This window comes from Haliaeetus leucocephalus, unplaced genomic scaffold (genome assembly GCF_000737465.1).
Source record: "Haliaeetus leucocephalus isolate CR32 unplaced genomic scaffold, Haliaeetus_leucocephalus-4.0 Scaffold273, whole genome shotgun sequence".
Lineage (NCBI taxonomy): Eukaryota > Metazoa > Chordata > Aves > Accipitriformes > Accipitridae > Haliaeetus > Haliaeetus leucocephalus.
In genome coordinates, this window is record NW_010972709.1 from 718449 (window position 1) to 738920 (window position 20472).

The 20472-nt window shown below is 51.7% G+C and overlaps 1 protein-coding gene across 2 annotated transcripts; it reads left to right on the forward strand.

Moving 5' to 3' along the window:
- The first annotated feature begins 7 nt into the window (after nucleotides 1-7).
- Nucleotides 8-6395, forward strand: CDK5RAP1 (CDK5 regulatory subunit associated protein 1). Of its 2 annotated transcripts, XM_010569374.1 has the most exons (12): nucleotides 8-490; nucleotides 956-990; nucleotides 1717-1817; nucleotides 1997-2207; nucleotides 3042-3162; nucleotides 3454-3684; nucleotides 3940-4037; nucleotides 4148-4203; nucleotides 4300-4430; nucleotides 5316-5465; nucleotides 5899-6039; nucleotides 6195-6395. In XM_010569374.1, exons 1-12 carry the CDS (start codon nucleotides 413-415, stop codon nucleotides 6273-6275), a joined length of 1434 nt encoding a protein of 477 aa, XP_010567676.1. In that variant the 5' UTR covers nucleotides 8-412; the 3' UTR covers nucleotides 6276-6395. The 2 variants fall into 2 exon arrangements, with proteins under 2 accessions (XP_010567676.1, XP_010567677.1); XM_010569375.1 differs by lacking the exon at nucleotides 5316-5465.
- The last annotated feature ends 14077 nt before the right edge of the window (nucleotides 6396-20472 follow it).

Consider the following 20472-nt stretch of genomic DNA (forward strand, 5'->3'; position numbering starts at 1 on the left):
TGTTGCTCTGGCACCTCTCCGCAGTCCATGTGCTGGGCTGTTGCCTGCGGCCATGGCAGAGTTATCAGGCTGGGATGCCCTGGGGAGAGGGGTTTCGGTTCACTAAATGGTATATCTCAGTAATAACACAGCTTCTGCTTCTGCTTCTCTGCAAGCCACAGCCCAGACCTGTCGTGTTAGAGTGATGTGCTCTGAGGTACTCAGCTTTCTCAGAGTCCGTCTTTATTTTTGGTTTATCTTTTCGGCAAGCGAAGGTAGCTTTCGTGCTGCTTGCCTGACTCTCTCCAGTGGTGGGACTGGAGGTTCCTTCCTACAGAAAAGGTCATAGAAGCAGGTCGTAGATGAGAGCTGAGGCAGGTTTCTGCGTCACACCACCTTTGTTGCAGTGTACCTGGAGACGTATGGCTGCCAGATGAACGTCAATGACACTGAGATCGCCTGGGCCATCCTGCAGAAGAATGGCTATGCGAGGACAAAGGAGTTGGATGAGGTAAGGCACCTTGGCAGCTCTCCTGTAGCGCAGGCCTGCAAGGGCGTCACCACTCTTGTGCCTGCGAGTCTCAGCTTTTGTCTGGAGTGCAATCCTGCAGGATGTTGTGATTTTTTGCAGTCTAAGTTCGGTGAGGTAAAGGAGACTACTTAACATGTGTGCTAGAAAGCTGTGGGTTGTCTTTTTTCTTTAAACGGCTGGGTTCTCTCAGCTGGAGAGGGATTGGACACAGCAGGACTCAGCTTTGTCTGAGTTCACCACTACCATTTAGTGGAAGACTCTGCTTGTCTTCTGTTAGTTTCTTGCACCTTTGTTTATTGAAACCCACCACATACTTGGGCAGATCGTTTTCACTGAGTTAAGTGAGTTTTACAGTCTGCCTCTTCAGGTTACCCGTGCAGGGCATGAGTACTTACTGTTTGGCTTTTACAAATTCTTCTTCCTTTTTTGTTGTTTTCAATTTAGGCAGATGTGATTCTCCTTGTCACCTGTTCTGTGAGGTAAGGAAACTTGTGTCACTGCTGGTTTTGGACAGTTTTTAAGGAATTACCATTTGAAAACCAAGGCAATAAATGTGTTGTGTGAGGAAAAGAGCATACAGATGTGAAACTGCCTGTTTAGTTGAGGGTAGAGCTAGCTGATGCTACAATGTATAACATTAATTGTGCTATGAATTGCTTTTCTATATGGTGAGGGGAAGTTCTTTGGTAGCGTAAGCTCTGTGTGTATGCCATGGGCAGTTAGAGACCTGCACAGATTTGTGCTTTAATGATTTAATTTTTTTAATGTTCTTCTGTCTTGAAGTGACTGTCTCTCTAGTACAGGGTCTGTACTTCAAAAATTTGGGAAATACGTTTAGGGGCAATTTAGGATATAAATATATAGGGAACTTTGCTTGTTTTTTCTGAATGCAGAAGATATAGAATGCTCATTGTTACTTGCAAGGCAGCTCATATTGCAAGCTAAGCTCTGCAAGAGCTTAGTCCCTGAGTTGTTTCTACAGCGCAGATGCTCCCAAGCGAGTGAAATGATAGTAGATAAGATGGAATCAAGACATAATCCACACACCCTGAACGACACTTACATGTGTTTTCAGCTAGATCCATCAGGTTGATGATTCCTCGTCTTTAGTTGAATTTTCCTCTCAGAGCACTTGGGCTGCTTCAGGTTGGAGGACCGTTAAAAGCGCAACAACCGGAATAACCACTGTTTTCCTGGCTTCCCAGGGAGAAGGCAGAGCAGGCTATCTGGAATCGCCTGCAGCACCTCAAGGCGCTGAAAGCCCGGCGGCAGCAGGCTCGCTTACCTCTCCGCATTGGGATTCTAGGTACCTGGCGGGATGTGCAGCCATGGTAGCACACACTGTTGTGCCACATCCCATCGTTTTCTCTTCCCCTCTGGCGGCACTGAGCCTTTCCTGCAGGGTGAAAGCGGCTAGTGAAGGGGTGCGGAGGTGTAACAGAGGGTGGGCACTTCCTCACAAGGACCCTTCTCCTTTGGTGGCAGGTTGCATGGCTGAGAGGCTTAAGGAGGAGATTCTGCACAGGGAGAAGCTAGTCGATATTGTGGCAGGCCCTGATGCATATCGTGACCTTCCCCGGCTGCTGGCCGTGGCAGAGTCTGGCCAGCAAGCTGCTAATGTCTTGCTGTCGCTAGATGAGACTTACGCAGATATTCTGCCTGTCCAGACTAGTGCAGGTGGCACAACAGCATTTGTGTAAGTACCTTTTTTTCTTGTGCATGTTTCTGTGCTCCTGGTTTGGAAATACTGCTGTGCGGAACAGACATGTCAGTGACAGCAGCTACCCAAGAGATCCAATGCCTGGTTGCACTCACTCCCAGCAGCCCAGAGGCATGAGTCTACCAGACTGTGTGTTTGCTGCTTCTTCACTGTCTGACTGAGCCCTGGAGGGACTGCCCCATGCTCTGGCTGTCTGCGGGCTTCTCTTATTCTCCTTTGAGAACATTGATTGTCTAAGCCTGATGCTGCACCGAGTGATTTCTGTCCCACTAACATCTGTGCCTTTCTAAAGTCTGTGCCTCTCATCCCCTGCCTTCTGCTATGTCCTGCCCCAGGTTCTCCTATTTAATTCTGCTAATCCTCCATGCATTGTAACTTCTGTTGGTTTTGTTTCCATTTGTTTATTTTTGATAATAAGATTCCCAAACATGAAATCAGACTCTGCTCAGTGTGGCCATAAAGTACAGAAGGACAGTATCAGCCTCTGTAGGAATAGGATGCAGAAGGGTCTTTCATCACTGCCAGATTGCAGTGCAAGTCTGTGCCTCATTAGTTGCTTTCCAAGTTTCTTGGAAATGTGCATGAAAAATTAGGAGCTATTTGCTAGGGGCAAGCAGAAGCCAGCTCTGGCTGGAATGGTGCATAAGGGGAAGCTGCAGAGCTGTGTTCAGAGCTGGTGCTGTGTGTGCTGCAGGCCAAGGGAATTGGCTGTTGGCAGCAGTGCTGGGCCAGGTCAAAGCAGGGCAGGATGCAACATGGATGATTCTTCCAGAGTGATCGTAGTATGACCTGTACTTTACCTCTTGGCAGATCTATCATGCGGGGCTGTGACAACATGTGTAGCTATTGCATTGTGCCCTTCACCCGTGGCCGTGAAAGGAGCCGCCCCATCGCGTCCATCCTGCAGGAAGTGCGGATGCTCTCGGATCAGGTGAAGCAGAGCCTCCCACTTGTCCCCACCCATGGGAGGAAGGATGGTTCTCAGTGAAAGTGTTTTCACTGATACCTTTGACCAATGACATCGCCTTTATCTGTGGAGATGAGGTTACCATAGGGTTCCACCAGTGGCTTTTTGATTCCCCTTGTAATACTCTGAGACAGACAGGAAGGGAGGGCCTCCCTTGGAGACTCCTCCTTGAAGTAAAAGTAAAACCATGGCTGCCCTTGCAGCTTAGCCATCCTGACAGGGTTATATTTTTTTCCCCTCTGTTTATCTTCATAGGGAGTGAAAGAAGTGACCCTTTTGGGTCAGAACGTCAACAGCTTTCGAGACATGTCTGAGGTACAGTTTCAATCAGCGGCTGCCCCAGTCCTCAGTCGTGGCTTTAGCACAGTCTACAAAGCTAAACCAGGAGGCTTGCGCTTTGCACATCTTCTAGACCAGGTTTCTAGAATTGATCCAGAAATGAGGATCCGTTTCACCTCGCCACACCCCAAGGATTTTCCTGATGAGGCAAGTGTAAAGTAAACACCTGGACCTCTGCTTGCAGGCAGGCAGGCAGCTCTGAACTGCTAGATGTGGGCTGTGCTTCCTTCCCAAAGGGAACATGGAATTGCAGAAGGAACAGCAGCTCCTGAGAGGGGAAATGGTTATGCTAAAGCCAGCAGATTTGCAATTTGCTGGCTTTTACCTGGGGAATACTCTTCCCCTTGGCATCCTGGTAGAGTTAAGCTGTCTATGACGTTGTCTCCTGATTGCCCATCACAGGTCCTGCAGCTTATCCAGGAGCGACACAACATCTGCAAACAGCTTCACCTCCCAGCCCAGAGTGGAAGCACACGAGTCCTGGAGGCCATGCGACGAGGGTGAGTGATCACCATGTGGAGTCCTGTGCCTTGCCCTCTGATTTAGGGTGCTGATTTCTCCTCACCAATGTGGTTTTCTGATTAGCAAATCCACGTGTTGTTCATCGCAGATACACAAGAGAAGCATATTTAGAGCTTGTACACCATGTGCGTGAGTCCATTCCAGGTAGGGCCTCCCATTAGCTTGGTCTGAGCTCAGCATTCTTGAGTGAAGTGTTCCTCTCTTCCTTGAGGGAAGTGTAAAGCAGTGTCTCTGTTACAGGAGTGAGGTTAAGCAGTGATTTCATTGCCGGCTTCTGTGGAGAGACAGAAGAAGACCACCAGCAGACCCTGTCCTTGCTGCGGGAAGTTCGCTACAATGTAGGCTTCCTGTTTGCCTACAGCATGAGACAGGTGAGTGCAGGACCTGATGGAGAAGACTGTTACCTCTGGACATCTCACCTAACTCCTGAATGCTGTTCCTCACAGTAAGACACTAGAAAAAAAAATCTATTGAAAATGACACCTAAAGACTCATTATATTGGTAGATTTTTTTTTGCTGGCACGCAGCCCTTCAAGGGTATGTGTTGCTGCAAGTGCTGCCTTTATGCCTGAAAGGCTTCCAGCTCCCTTTTGTGAGTGTAAAGCTTGATTACTGATTGGGTGACCTGGTTCTGCAGATGTTCCAGAGTGATTGCAATGAAGCAGCCATGTCTGCAGAGACCTGGCTGCAGGTCCATTTTTCTTTGTTGATGAGAAATTGTGCTGATGTAGAGAGTCTCTGTCAATCGAGTCTGGTGAGAACTGGTGAATTTTCAGAAGGTATTTCCATGAGAAGAGTGGACAGTTGACAAGTCTCCCTTAGAATGCTCCCCATAGTGTAAGATGCTGACAGGGAAGGGGACAGAAGGTTGGGAAACATAAGGAAGCAAAGGGGTATGGATCACATTTTAGCACATGGGACTAGAAGTAGTAGAATCCATTGCCTGTCTTTGTGGACAGACAGGCAACAGATGCATCTCACGTGGGAGATGCAGCACTTCTGCTTCACACAGCCACCGATACTCAGCGCCCTACATCAAACCTACTACCAAAAAGGTGATGCAGGAAGAATGTGATGAAATCAAAGATGTTGCTGGTGCTTAGCACCTGAAAATGTTCCTTGAGGTTGTAAATACAAACTGTAATGTGTGGAAAGCTGTTGCTTGAAAAGCAGCCAAGCTGGCTGGGGTCAGACAAGGTTCTGATCTCAGACTGTCTGGTTATTCAGGGGCCACACTTTCTTTGTCTGTTTACAGAAAACCCGGGCATATCACCGGCTGCAAGACGATGTGCCTGCAGACATAAAAAAGAGGCGGCTGGAGGAGCTCATTACTGTCTTTCGAGAAGAGGCTGCAAGAGCAAATGAGGCGATGGTGGGCCAGTCTCAGCTGGTGCTGGTAGAGGGGGTGAGTGTGCCTGGAACAAAGTTGTACTTCTCGCCTCTTGCCGGCCGAGAGGCTCTTAGGCTGTACATGGCAATCGTCACCTCTGCCTTCCCTTCTCACTTTCCTCATACAATCCTAGGACTCCAAGACCGTGTCTTCACAATTAAGCAGACAGCCTGATTTTTCCAGAGCACTGAGCTGAGCACAGAGGGATGGAATATACCAGACATGTCTCTGGGCAAGCACTGAATTAGTGCAGGCTTTGAAACATTGCCTTCAGTGTGTGGGTGTCAACACAGCAGCTCTGGCCCTAGGACTTTGTTACATGGCATGCTTAACAGTGTGGAATGTGGATTTAATACTGGCAATAGTGCTCAATTAATTCCTGAGGCAATAAAGCCCAGCAGTGAATCAGCTATTGCCATGCAGGTAATGTTCCCTGTCCTCCTTTCAGCCCAGCAAGCGCTCTGCCTCGGAGTTGTGTGGGAGGAATGACGGCAACATCAAGGTGATCTTCCCTGATGCCGAGATAGAGGATGCTGTGGGCTGCAAGGCTCTGGTCAGAGCCCAGCCAGGGGACTATGTGTTGGTGAAGGTGATCTGTCTGCAGTGCTTGTTTCCTTGTTTCCTTGGGCTCTTTTCCTTGCACAGTGCTGTTCTCTAGAGCAGCTGCTGCCAGGAGAGCCTAAAATTAGAATGGATCCTCATCAGCCTTTCTGTTCCTGAGGACTGTTGTGCTGTTTCTTTCAGGTAACCTCTGCCGGCTCTCAGACCTTGAAGGGAGTTCCGCTCTGTCGTACCAGCCTCTCCCGCTCTGCAGCTTGTCATTGAGGTATCCCTGCTGCTGGTGGACAGAAGCAGCACATTTTCCTCAGGAAGAAACAAGGAAGTTTGGTCAGGTGGAGATAGGGTAGAAACAGGGACATATATGTGTATTAGAATATGTATATGAAATATTAATAAAATACATATATTTCTGTTTTGGCAACAACCTACCCCTCATAGATCTGTGCAAGTTTGTAGGCAAAAGGGATGGAAGCTGTGTATGGATTTGCCAAACCCAGGTACTGTGTAATCTTTTATTTTCACTTGCCCTCAGGCTTGGCCCACCCTTGCAGTGCTGCAGGTCTGTCCTCTGGCTTTGATCATGTCCTCTCATGCAGCCCAGCCTGGGAAATTTATGTCTGCGGAGCAGGTTATTCCTACTAGCTCAGTTGAATTTAGGAGTTGCAAAAACTGGTAGTGCCTGGAAAATAAAGCTCCAGTAACTGCTGGAGAATGGTAGGAGTACTGCCAAAGGGGAGGAAGAACTCGGAGAACAGGAGAAGATTGTGATCAATTCTTTCCAAATATTGATAACTTCCCTATTTGCAAAATGCTTGGAAAGGGCAAGTAAGAACCTGCACCGTGCCTGTGTGATGGAATATGGCACTGAACTGTGGAATGCAGAATGGTGTTTAACATGCACGAGTGATGCTTAATCTGTTGTATCTGAGGCCGAGGGAATGCAGCCTTGCCCTTGTACTGGAGATGTCTGGGTCTAGGTTAGAGAGGTTTTCCCTGTCCCCAGGCCTAAGGTGCTGCATGGTAAGGACTGGCTGCCAGCTGAGGGTTATCTCTAGCCTGTTAAAACTTAAGGTGCATCTTTGTAATCCAAACATCTGCGGATGTCCTTCCCTTTGCTCACTAGAAGAGAGATGTGGTTGTACTGATTTAAATGGCCAGTAAGTTCCTTAAGTGCATCTTACAAGAGTTCCTTGTTTTTATCAGCCTGCAGCTAACTGTGGCTGCACTGTGTCATATTCCAGCCTGGTCTGCTAAATTCAAACAAGTACCTGTAACTTGTAAGTAAACTCTTACGAGATGTGAGAGTCAGCCCTTTTAATATAGGTAATCATATTAGTAAAAGAATTCATTGTGAAAGGCTCTATCCAGTGACAAATTTTGAAGGAAAAGCTGATCAACTCTTACAGAGAAGTCACGACATGAATTTGCAGAATTTTTAAATAAACATAAAAGGGTTTTGCTAGAAAGTCTTCTCTCAGCTTTTTCTGGAATATAATTGTATCTCTTTGAAAACAGCATGGTTCACTGAATATTCATTAGACCTTAGTTTAAGAAACAAACACATTATTATTATTTCAGAGCTGATTCTCTTCTCATAGAAGTGAATCTGCATGATCCTACTCATCAGCGTGGGTTCTGAGGTGCTAACAAATACACAGTGCCATTCTGTTCTGCCTCCAAATGGGAAAGTGTCTTGGGCCCAAATTCACAAACCAGGTCTTAGACTTCTGCTGCTTAGTGAGTGTCAGCCTTTGACCAGTGGGTTTTTAAGGACAAGGCAGTGAGAAGCTGTTTGGTTTGAAATACCAAAGGAAGCAGCAGGGTGTATAAGCATCATCCCTCAAAAGTGGCAGGCACTGAAGCCAACATGTGCTTGCTAATTAAAACAACCGGCTAAGTGGCCCAGTTTTAACTGCCCCGCAGCATCTCTTTCAGCTCATTTTCCCCATGCATCTTGAAACTGTGGCCCAAGCCAGCACCCCCTGAAAAGGGGCTGACGCCCACTTTTCCGTGCTCATGTTGACCTTCTCCCCAGCAGCACCTATTCCAAGTGAGAAATGCAGACTGCAGTGTCCCTCCCCACTCCATCCAGTTTTGAGGCCAGCTGCGGTCGTTTTACAATCATTATTTTAAGAGCAAGAGACTAATGAGGAGGAGAGCTGGGGTTTACGTTTTGATGAGAAGGTGATAATGCTCACTGCACAAACTCCCCAAGGAGCCGTAGCGCTTACCATTTGCCTCGCCTCCTTAGTTTTTATAGACCTCGGGAATGAAGGCTGAGGTTTTAAGGCAGCAAAGCATCCATTAGGAAGCGCTTACAGTGACCTTGGAGGCTGAGTTAGTCGTTTGGCACTGCCTGAAATCAGGAATGTTTTTTTCTCGGGGGCTAGAGGTGGGATGCAGTTTCTGTATCTCTTGTCAGGAAATTTGCTCCCTGAATTCAGTTGTTGGGAAGGCTGAACTTGTCTCTGGTGATCATTCTGCCTTGTGCTCATTCTTGTACATTTCTTTTCCCAGCCTGAGCAGGGACGAGAGTCCTGAACTCCAAAGGACTTTAAATCTCCCACACTGATTTATACCTGTGCCTTCTACAATTGGAAGCTGAAGTGTTGCAGTGTTTTGATATATCTCAGTGATGGAAGGGTTTGTTTTGCTGGGATTGATGCTGTAAGACAGCTGTGGGTTCAAACCAAGATACTGGTTAATGTAAGCGTGCACTGTATCTCTGCTCTGTAGAGAAACATGGATCCAGGAATTGGCACCCAGGCTTGGTGGGAACATGACTATCTGGGATTTGTTACCAGCAAAGAGGCCTCCTAGGTTTTTATTATCCAGAGTGCAATGTTTAAAAGCCTTAATTTCAACCAATTTTGTAAGTGTGCTCATGAGATACATTTTGTAATGAAGCTCAGTCCTCACCTCCAGTATCCCAAACTCCTGGAACAAGTTCTGGTGTGTTCCCAAGGAGCCCCAGGAGACAGCAGCCCTGTTACAGTTTGAAAGCTGGATCCTAGTCTTGTTCTTTTGGAAAAGAGCTGCAGGCAGCCCCTGCCAGGCTCCAACTGCTTCTGGGCACAGGAGGAGATGTTCATCAGAGGCAAAACGCTACCCGTTGGATGCTGGGTGGTGTTTTGTTCTAAGGATGACTCAGAAGTCTTCCTCAGGTCAGACCCACAACTCTAAATCCCTCCTCACTGTGCAGTCCCGGTGGTGTTCTCTGTGCTCAGCCTTCCTGTATCCACTCACTTGGGATGGAAACTGCTAGCAATAACAACACTAGACCAGAAGTCACCAGCCTCAGGAAGTTTAAAAAAAAAAAAAAAAAAAAGGAAGAAATGGAAGTATTTATTCACATGGGTTTGGGGTTATCTGCTTGCTCTTTCTGCTCTTTATATTCCTATGGTTCCAAGTTTATATTCCCGGTATTGGGCAGAGTGAATTTCCCAAGTGAAGGAGACCAACCAACTTTTAACCCTGCCCTGAACCATTCCCACAAAAATGCTGTGTTCAGGTCACGCCCTGGAAAAGATACAGAAAAAATCACAGCAGCATCTATGTCAAGGTCCTTTGCTGCGGCAGATTCTTTAGGTAAGAGCCAGGGGATTAACGGGATGTATGTGACATGCACAGAGCATAAGCTTGAAACGCCTTCGGCGAGGAGCCCAAGAGCCACACTTGCTAAAGCACACTAGCCACGCTAGGTGCAAAACTAGACCAGGCTCATTAAAAGTCTGTGGTCAAGGTAGAGAACCCTCACTTGCCATCTGCAGGGCTGGGCACCGAGGGCACCGCAGGGGAAGGTGGCAGTCCATCAGCAAACGAACCGACCTGCTAGAAAAACAGCTTAAACTCCATCCGCTCAGAAAAAAAGGCAGGCAGCCTCCAGCCTGTGCGAGCCTCTGGGGACTTCAGTCGGATGCCTAAGCGAGACATGAAACGGCCCCTGGGATGCTCCTGCTGACTTGTGCTGTGCTGAGCACAGGCTGCGGCATCGCCTGGGAGCCCTCCCGAGTCGGGTCACCGCTGTAGCTGTGCCGGTAAAGCACCAGCGCCTGGGGACACCGGCTGGTGACTGCAGCTGCAGCCCCATCCAGTATTACCGGTATGTAGTGATAAAAATTGGGGTTTAGTGCTGCTGAGAACAGGTCTGTGCTGTCAACCGTGCCCAGGCCAGCCAGCTGCAGTGACAGCGAGCGTTCCTGCCTGGGGCGCAGGATGGGTCTGCTGGGCTCTGCAGCCTCTGCCCTGTAACTTCTGCCACTCGGTTTGTTTTAATCTAGTTTTTCATTAAAGCAGAGTCTCATTCTGAGTGCAACCTCTGCTGCCAGAGCAAAGCAGCTCTGGGGACCCATTCTCCTTCACACCTCTCTGACTCCCCGACTCCCTCGAGTGCCTCCTGATTTACAGCAGGATGGGGCTGGGCTTGTAGGTAAGTGTTAGACATCTTAGTGTTACACAGTGACTCGCAACGCTAGTAATGGCAGCGCTGGTGCTCTGCCCTGTCGCGCAGCCTCTCGCACAAGCGAGGAGGCACGTTAGTCCCTCCAGCCCGTCCCGCTGCTGCGAAGCACCAGGATTTATGCAGTGTCCTGCCTCCCGCGCTGGACGATGTGCCGGGCTGTGGTTACGTCGGCATCTCGAGTGCTCGGCCAGTCCTTTCAGGGGTGATCAGAGCCCTGCCCAGCCTCACCTCTCCAACAGCTCCCTCCTTCCCAGGGAATTGTCCCACCGTCCCTCTGGAGAACACACAAACTTTTTTTGCCTCCGTCCAGCCAGTCGTGCCCCGGTTACACCCATGGGAAAACACCTATCGAGGCATTTGGGAGATCAGTTTTCTGAGCCCAGACCTGAAGTGCTGGGATGATATTTGTTTTCAGGCACTAGCTGTGCCCTGAGGCACCTCCTGACACTGGGATTTCATAACACACAACCTGCACGCTTTCCTTTTCTGCTCGCAGTGTGTGTTGAGTGAGGCTGGACATCACCACAAACACACAAAGAGCTTCACGTGGTAGAAAGGTCCCTGCCAGAGAGAACAAGAGCCTGTTTGTTCTCTGCGCTCCCATCACACAGCCCTAAGGAGTGAACCTGTTTGTCCTCCGGTCTTGGCTGTGCTTACAGAGAGGAGGGACAAACGGCAGCGGGCGCTCTGAGCCAGTGTTCATCTGCTCCTCACTGCCGTTTATCGGCCTAAGGACACTCTCAAAATAGATGCCCGTCGTTGTCTACACTACTCCTACGCAGCCTTGCTCCCTTCTCCAAGACTCTCTGAGCAGTTGGGCTTTTCCCAGTGCCAGAGCCGGCTGTGGCGTGTCACATCCTTCCCCAGAACCACCAGTGGTCTGCAATCTGTTTTCCCTCTGCATATCAATGAAGCTGGAGGGAAAGATTGACGTTTTCCCTGATGGCAGCTTGTAAGCACAGTTTGCTTTAGGTCAGCCGAAGACCTCCGCTCTGCTGAAGCGGTGGCAGGTGACGAGAAGCATTGCCTCTGAGCGATGTGCCAAGCAGCCTGCCGGGCTGCGCCGGGGGTGAAACGCTTTCCTTCCCTTTTCTCATGGGTTTTCACTTTAGCAGACAGGCTTCATGCACTTGCCAGCCCTTTTCCCCCAGGCCTCCTCCTCCTCCCTCCAGCAGCACTGCTGTGGGCTGGGGGTCCATGGAGGTTTCCTTTGGTGGCTCTTCATCACCATTGCTGAAGCTAGCTCTTTGCATAAAGCTTAGGGATTTAATGCAACATAAAGAATTTTTAAAAATGTTTTCCATTTCTAAAATTAGTTACATCGTTAGTTCAGTCCTTTCTGGAACTGGCTGCAGTCAGGCTCCAGCAGGAAGGTTACGCCGGCTCCTTTGCAGCTGACAGCGAACTCTGCTGTGCTGGAAACGCAACAGGCTCTCCGTCGCAGCAGCGGGCAGCTGCCGGGTCCTGCCCACCTCCCCTGTGTCCCCCCACTGGTGTCCTCCCCTCCCCGGCCAGCCCCAAGCTGCTCTGCAGCCCACCCAGCACCCGCTCCCGCCGGCAGCGCCGGGGTTGGCGTTTCCGTCTGTCTCCAGACCCTCCCCATGGCAATGCGCCGTCCTGGAGCGATTCTGGGCTGTGAACTGAATGTCAATGACAGAGGCGCTGATGGTGAATGGCAGCTCCGATTTTTCAGGGTTTTGTGAATTCAGTGTGTATCTTACAAGTCTGTCACAGTAACTGCTGTTCTCTGGGGCTTAGGAGTCCTGTGGCTTTCCCTCCTCCCTTGTGAGCAATTTATTTCCTTTACTGACAGCTAACTATTGACTTCTCGTTCTCCTGAAGATGAGATGTCCTGTCTCATCAGGTTTAAATTAGTTTTATCTTTAGACTTTCCTATTAATAAGCTCTCATCGTGGTGTCATTACTTGATATCTATTTTCTGATGTTTTTCATTAACGGCTCTATATCTTCCAGATATTTTTTCAAGTATTTTTTTTCCTCTGCTGGCTGAGTTATTTAATAGTCAGGCATGGATCAGGGACGTGAAGATGGTCAGACGCTGGCCAGAGGTGCACATGGAGTCTCCCGGTGCCCACCGTCCGGCTGCGTGTGCAGGGAAGGGCGATGGACTGGTGATGGGGCTGGCGGGGACGGCCACGCACCCCCTCGCTCGGGCTCTCTGCACCCCTCCGATCCCAGGCTGAGCTCTGCCACGCCGGGTGCTCTCAAGAGCATGAGTCAATAAAGTAAGTAAAATGCTTCCCGTGTGGCAAAGGTGGTGCAATTCATTTGGACAGCTCTATCGGACTGTCTCTGGGAAAAGGAGAGACTTTCTGTCGCAGGCTCCCTCCCCCCCAGCTCTCGGTGTGCCCGCTCCAGCGGCTCCGGCCCTTGGGCGATAGCCCCAGCGCTAGAGGCACCTCTCAGCTCCTGTTTCCCACACAAGACCTCCTTCGCTCTCAGAAAGTGCCCCCCGGGGACATGCTGGGTGTTCAGGACATCCTCACTGCGGTACCCCAGGGTGCTCCGCGACCCACGCAGGGATGGGGACCGGACAGGGTGGATGCGGGGAGAGCTGGAGCAGCAGCAGCAAACCGTGGGAACATGGGCTGAGCTGAGTGTCTGCTCATGATCCATGCTTCAGTGTTTGGCATGGAGATTAACAGGAATGTTGATGTTTTACCTGGAGAGCTCACAAGGTCAAACAACAAAGCAGCGTTCAAAACAGCATTTTGCCTAAAATGTCAGAATTTCAGAGACCAAAGCAGCCCCCAGTTGGGAGATGGCCTCTCTCAGCTGTGTACTGCGTGCTGCAGGATGGACGCGAGCAGCGCAGCCGCCCTGTGCGAAGCCCCCCCCACGCCCCCCCATGTCACAGGGACCCCCCAGGCCCTTTCTGCCCCCCCAAACCTCTGCTGTGCAGGAGATATCACAGCTTCTCTTTCGCACTGCAAATTCAACTGCTAGCAGGGAAATTTGGGAACTTGTTTTTCCACTGGGGAGAAGACAACAGTCCAGTGGGAGCCCAGCACTGCACATGGTAATTTGGCTGAGCTGATGTCAGCTGCTGACCTGCAGAGGGGAAAGCTTTTTTTGGCATGGCCAAAGCTGACGCCCTCCTCCCCCGGCAGCAGAAGCCCTTGAGCTGAGCACCGTGCAGTGAATCGATGCTCGTGGTATATTGTGATGTGCCAGCTGCATGGGGATGGTGCAGTGCTTCATGTGCCTGGCAGGTTCTCATCCCTGTTAGCAGAACTTCCTCTAGGAAATTGGAAGTGAATTATTTCACGTTATTTCAAGGGGCCCATGACTGGGATCTCTGTTCCTGCTGGGTCGGACCCACCTTCCCCAGTGGTCGGGCTGGTGGGAGCTGCTGCTGCCCCTGGGAGCACGGGGACAGGCAGGGCTGCCAGTCCAGCTGAGTGCCTTCGGCTTCAGGGATTTTCTTATTGTATGTACAGCGGTGTCAAAAGCAAAGCCCACCGGTGTTGAAAACACCCAAATCTCCTAAGTCTCCTTAAGACCAGGAAAATGCATTCCCTGGGCTTCATTCCCAGGAGTTGCTTGCACAGGGCAAGGCAGGGTAGGGGTGGGAAGCGGGGCCGGGTCGGCTGCGTGGGGAGAGGATTAATGCAAGAACAAACCTCATTTCCCTACGTGTACTTCTCGCATTAACTAGGAGGCGAAAGGTGCCCGATTCCGTGAAAGGAAACCCTGGTATGACAACAGCCTGATGTACAGTGGCATTTCTAATAGAGCTATCAGGGTGCTTCAGGGACACTCCTGTTCATGGTGTGTCTGCTATCTGCAAAGTCAGGTCGCAGAGGAGAATTAGCTTGCCCAGCCCCTGCTGTTGGCTTGCATGCAAAAATTACACAGCAAACTACGACCAACTGCAGAACGGGTAATTTGCAGCAGTGCCTACAGCACTGGGTTTAGGCTGATTAATATTCAGCGCACTGCTGTGAAAATGAAAAGCCAGACAGAATTGTCCTCCTCCCCTTTCTGCATCCATGAAGATGCCAAGGGTAATGGCTGAAGCACAGAAACAAAAACAAGATTCACTTTCGGTCAAGCTGATACAGGGTTTCTGAGCCTAAACAAGATGCTCCATTCTCTTTGGGTTATTTAGCCTCATCTTCTAACCTGTTTTTCCTTTTTTTTTTTAATGTTGTCCTTCTGTTATTTATTTACAGGAACTTTAAAAGAGAATAGTGGGAGGTTTTCTTTGAAGCTATCAGAACAAAACAGTAAGCATTTCAAAAAAGTTTCTCCTTAAAAAAGGGAAGTGTTCTGACATTTTAAAAAAAGAATCTTCCCATGTTTTCTTATCAAAACTCCATTTTGAAAAGCCCTTCTACTGGGAAAATTTTCCCCATCCCATGCTCAGAGGAAAGCACAGCACAGGCCTGCCGGGAGCAGCGGTACCCGCCGGCAGAGACCCGGCATCCTCCAGGCAGCAGGAAGATGTGCTGGGGCTCAGGGGGACAAACCAAACCCCCGCAGCTGGCTGGCATCCTCAGCACTTGTCCTCGCCAGCCGCCTTTCCCTGTCCCAGCCACAGGTGAGGGGTTTCTCTCCGTCCTCCCAGGGCTCTTTCCTCCCCTCCTTGGGTGGAACAGCCTGGGAGATGCTCAGACCTGCCGGTCCTGCTCTCCCACCCATGTTGGGTTGAGGTAGGGCTGGGTGCTCTTGTACAACAAAGCAGTTTACAAAAGAGGAAAGCAGAAGCGCAGTAAAAGCCAAGGCTGCTGTTTGCCTTCAGGGCTTTGGTTTTGCATTTGCAGGGGCCAAAGTAAACCCTCACCCGGCAGTCCCAGACCTCGTGTTTTTCTGTTGTGCAAACAGAAGCCGGATGAGAGCGGGCTGGTGCGCTGTCAGAGCAAAACCCGCAAAGGCAAACACGGATCCAGGTGCTGCCGCGCGGGAGGAGCTGGCATCGCTCCGAGCCGTGCTCGGCCACGCACTGCCGGCCCCGGGCCAGGCTCCGGCCGCGCGGCTCTGCCGGCTGGCCGCACGCTGACCATTCCTGACGGCAGCCACCGCAAAGGGCGGGCCACGTGTCCCGGCCACCGTGGGGGGAAAGAGCGGGGTAAGAGGAGCCTCTGGGTGCCCTCGACTCCTCTGCAATGTCCCTGGGCGAAATCCTGCACAAAACCACATCGGTGCCCTCGCAAACAGGGCTCGCGGGGGGCTGAGCTGTCCCAGCGTCACTTGCCCTCGCACACCAGGGCCAGGTGGCAGGGACATCCCCTGTGGCACCATTTCACATTAATATCAGTGCATCAGACTGGTGCGGGCTGGCAAGGCGGGCGCTGCTGCTGGCTCCGTGGGGCCCGTGGTGGCCGATGGCCGGCTGCCCCCTGCTCTGTGGGAGCAGAGGTGGGAACCACTCCGATGGCACTGCGCCACCTGGAAGGATTTGCTTTTTGGCATTTAGGGTCTACGATTACTGAGGAAACCTTTACACCTGTCTTTGCAATTATTCACAGCCAGTGAGCCTGGGTTGGGAACTGGCACTATCTTTAATCCTGCTCCTTCTGTTTCCTTAGGAATTGGAAATCAAACGTGCCCAACGAGGTGTTACATATTAGACAGCTTGGGCCAAGGCAATGCCATCCATCCCTGTCCTTCCCCTCACAGCTCTGCCGCTGCCATCGAAGGACATCCGTCCGTCTGCTCTTCACCTTTGTGCTGCTGAGCACACGCAGTTCATTGGCATAAAGTTCGATTTCCCGGAGCCCTCAGCGCATCAGTGTTCATTGTGAGAGGCAGGAGGGATGTGCCGGCTGCAGCCTGGTGGTGCTTAATGCCCATGTCTCAATAGCATAATTACCTCTGTGTTTAATTGGCTGGGGGGGTGGCATCCTGCCCCCCACCGAGGTTGGGCTACTCAGGGTATTGCTTGCTTGCAGGTGGCCGCAGGCAGGTAAAAGGAGCGAGGAGCAGCAGGAGAGGCTGGGCTGGAGTCCCTGGGCATCGGGGGCACCTTGGTCACCCCATCGACTTATGAAAATGGCAGTGGGAAACTCTGAGGTGTTTAGAGAAACATTTAGACTCCCAAACATTCAACTGCGGCGTGCAGGAGCTATAGGTTAGGCTACAGGAAAATGGTCTCTCCCCAATGAAAATGTTGTTCTTTCATGAAAAAAAAAAAAAACCCTGAAAGCTTTTGTTCACAAATCAAATAATTCTGTGGGGAACTTGAGCTGAAATACTTGACTTTCGGATCAGCTGCACAGGAGCTCTTCACTCCCCCAGTTGGGCCTTTGCTCCCCAGAGCCACTGCTGCTTGGCAGAGCTGTGGTTTCTGCACAGAGCCAATTTAGTACAAAAAAACCACTTTCTGTCAAAACCAGTTCAGGTGTGAAGTTTTGGAACAGCACTAGTGCCAGCTGCAGGGGCCAGGGACTGCAGCAGACACGTTACCGGCTGGAATGACAAACTGCAAAGTAAGTCAAGCGTAAATGCCAGGTGAGAAGTGGGTCCCGTCCTCCAGCCAAGGCAGTGGGATGTGAGCAGGAGCCCTGGCCCTGGGAGCGGGGGCGCTGGGGAAGATGCTGTCTGCAAACCCACAGCTCACGGGACCGGGTCCGCCCTGTGCCCACGCTCGTGGGACGGGGCCCTGAGTGGGAGCAGAGGGACCCGTGGTGGGCAGAGGCAGAGGAGGGTGTTGGTGCTTCCATCAGGGATGCCCGGCAGAGCCAACATGGGTGCTGGGAAGCGGCCGGCGGCACACGGTGTCATGCCGGCGGCGGCTCTGGCGGCTGCAGGGCTCGTGGATCTGGCGCTGGCCCTGGCAGCTTTCGCCGTGCCACCGTTCTGCGCGGGGGCTGCGGCACGGCTGACCCCAGGATGCGTGTTGATGCGAGGAGCAGCCGGCAGCGATCTCCTCCTGCGCCCGAGAGCTCGCCGGCCCTCACCAGCCGCTCACCCCCGGGGTCCTGGGGGTCCCGGCCCCAGCCCGGGGGGGGCTGCCCCAGCAGGGCGCGAGGGACGTGTTTGTTCATGTCAAACAGCTCCCAGCTCACTGGCAACAAGCGGGGAGCAGGAAGAGAGAATAAACGAACCAGCAGCTCAGGGACAAGGGCAGAATAAATCTGCATAAATACAAATGAGGGGAAGATTTATTTCTCACATTGACCACATTTCTGCAGCTACTTTAAATTACGAGAGGTACTGGTCCGACAGGGCTGGGCAGGGCTTAGACCCGGCTCCGGGGCTGCAGCTCATTGCCGTTCCCCACCCTTCCAGCAGACTTATCTATTAAATATTCTTTGCATGTGAGTTACTCCTGTGGCTGATAGGAGAGATAAATAACAAAACCCTTGCAAATGCAAAAATTCTTCAGCAGTTTGGAAAGAAACCAAATCGCGTGCTGAATGCAGATGAAGAAAAATCCTTTTTATTCTAAGGAATAACAGGAGGGATGTGAATCCACCTCACCCACAATGCAACACATCCAAATCCACTTGGAGATTACAAGACAGGATAGCATTTACTCTGATCAGTTCAAAGCATAACTGTTTGGGAACAAATCAGCTAAGTACACATCTGGATTAGACTGCAGGCCTTTTTTGCCTTCTTGTTAACAGTATGAAATCACTGGAAACAGCAAAATTTCCTTTTGAAATAGTAAACTAATCAAGAAGCAGAAGGAGAGCAAAGACAAAGCGTTTACACTTCATCGGCGTTTGTCCCTTTTCTCTCTTCCCTTCATGGGAATTTGCTGCGGTTGGTGCCAACTCACAAAATTCCCATGGGGTGGCTGCACAGGGACCAAATCGCTGCCGCCAGCCGGGCTGTCTTGGTCCAGCATCAGGAAAGTCTGCTCTGTGCCAAGTAATGACCTGGCCCGAACCACAGCCCCAGTCCAGGCAAAACTCGGGTGTGCGTGAGGAAGGACTGGAGGGTCAGGGCAATGCCTTTGTCAGTGATTGCCGTAACAAGAGGCTTATGGCCGGGACAGCTGGGAGGGCACATGGGCATGATCCAGGGCTCCTGCCTCTGGCTCCACTGCCAGCAGCGCCTTCGGCACAGCTAACCATTGGCACGGCTAACCATCAGCACAGCTAACCATCGGCACGGCTAACCATCAGCACAGCTAACCATCGGCATGGCTAACCATTGGCACGGCTAACCATCGGCACAGCTAACCATTGGCACGGCTAACCATTGGCACGGCTAACCATCAGCATGGCTAACCCTGGGCTGGACAGAGACACCAAAGGCTGATAAGGCTGAAATGTAACGCAGGAGAAATAGTGTATTTTCTTGGTTGGGTTTCTTCATTTTCACATCTGTTCTCTGTGTATTGGGTCATCTTCCTTCCTTCCCTCCTCCTCCTCAGGGTGGAGCGGTGGGAATCGCCCACGGGGGCACCTGGGGGGATGCTGGAGCTGAGGTTTTGGGCAGCACAGGGACTTGGAGCGGCAGCCCCGTGCTCCCCTGTCACCCCCCACTACCAGGCAGCAGGGTCAGCCCTGGTGGGCTCATCTCACCCAGCCCAGGCACCGGCACATCTGGCAGCAGAGCTCTGAGCCAGGTCTCCAGCCAGCAAATCGTCCTTACCCCACAGCGCTGCTGGCCCCACGGCTATGGAAAGCTCCCGGGATCGATGCCTATGGCTGGGGGAGAGAGACCCAGGTCAGTGCACTCCGGTCCCCAGCCCCTCCGTCCGCCCTGAGCCCTGGCAGCCCCCACCCGTGGGGCCGGGCTCCGTGGTGCCTGATGTGCCGGTGGCCTGAGAGCCCCTGGCTTTATGGGCAGAGATGATTTAGTGCCCTGAGGAATACGCCTCCGGGGAAGCTGGGACGGCTTCCAACTCTTCCTGCCCTCCTCTATATATTAACTTTGCATACATATGAAGCTGAAAGCTCTTCCAATCACCTCTGCAAATATTAATTAATCCTCACAGCATCCTGAGGACCATTATTCACTCCTATTAAGTAAATATTATTAAATCCTTTTATGAGAGGTGAAGTGACTTTTCCGGGGCTGTGCAGGGCGTCAGTAGGAGCGCACAGACTGTGTCTCACGACCGTACGCCCAGAGCCGCCAAGCGCGGCAAAGCAGCCACCGCTCACGGGTAAACCTGCCCATGCTTGAGCTGGGGCATGTCTCTGAGGACCAGGGACCCCAACTGCCCCGCAGCACTGCTGTGCCGTGTGGGCTGCAAGCACTTTGTGGGACCACCCTGAGATACGTCAACACCCCACAGCTTTGGCTGCACTGCCACGGGGACCCATTCCCCGCTCTTGGCCACTACCCACACTGGGGCTGCGTCCCCCCGTGCAGCCCTTCTTCTGTGGCTGCTGCCCCTTTGTGGTTCACAGACACCAGCGGGGATCGCCATCGCGGCATCGGGGCTGGACTTACTCTGAAGGAGCCAGTTGATGAAGGCGCTTGGGAATGGGGAATTCTGCAAAAAACAAGGCGGCATTCAAGCGTGTGACTGCAGAGGCTGTGGCAGGCAGCGCGGGGGGACCAGGGATGGGACACGGCCGTACCTGCAAATCCAGCTCCACGAACTGCCCGGACTTCACCGGCAAATCGGAGAGGGCAGCGTGGATTTTCCCCAGGAGCCCAAAGGAGACGACACCTGGGGAGAAGGAGAGGCCGTCAGGGCTGGGCAGAGCTGCTGCTTGCCGGGAGCCTGCTGGAGTGCTCTGCCTGCCTGGATCCGTGGGGGCAAGTGGAGTATCTGGCAGAGGCTGGGAGAGCGTAGTCCTTGCCTGGCCATGTCCCCAGCACGAGAGGAGGAAAAACCCCTCATCCTTCCCGCAGGTCTCAAACCTCCCGGGATTCAAAGGCTCCCATGAAAGCTGCTGTCCTGGAGCTGCCTGGTGCATGTCTCAACACATGGGAAATGTTTGGGGTACGTGGGGACAAGGTTGCTTGCAATGAAGCAGCAATTGGATCTGTGTGGGATTCAAAGTGAACAGAGCTGGGGAGGAAACCCCCCCAGGCTCTGTGGGGCTGCAAACCGGGGGTCCCAGC

Coding starts and splice junctions, on each gene's coding strand:
- CDK5RAP1 (XM_010569374.1), top strand. CDS start 413: ATGAACGTCAATGACACTGAGATCGCCTGGGCCATCCTGCAGAAGAAT. Junction 2,208..3,041: donor GGTGGCACAACAGCATTTGT/GTAAGTACCTTT, acceptor ACCTCTTGGCAG/ATCTATCATGCGGGGCTGTG. Junction 4,204..4,299: donor TGTGCGTGAGTCCATTCCAG/GTAGGGCCTCCC, acceptor TCTCTGTTACAG/GAGTGAGGTTAAGCAGTGAT.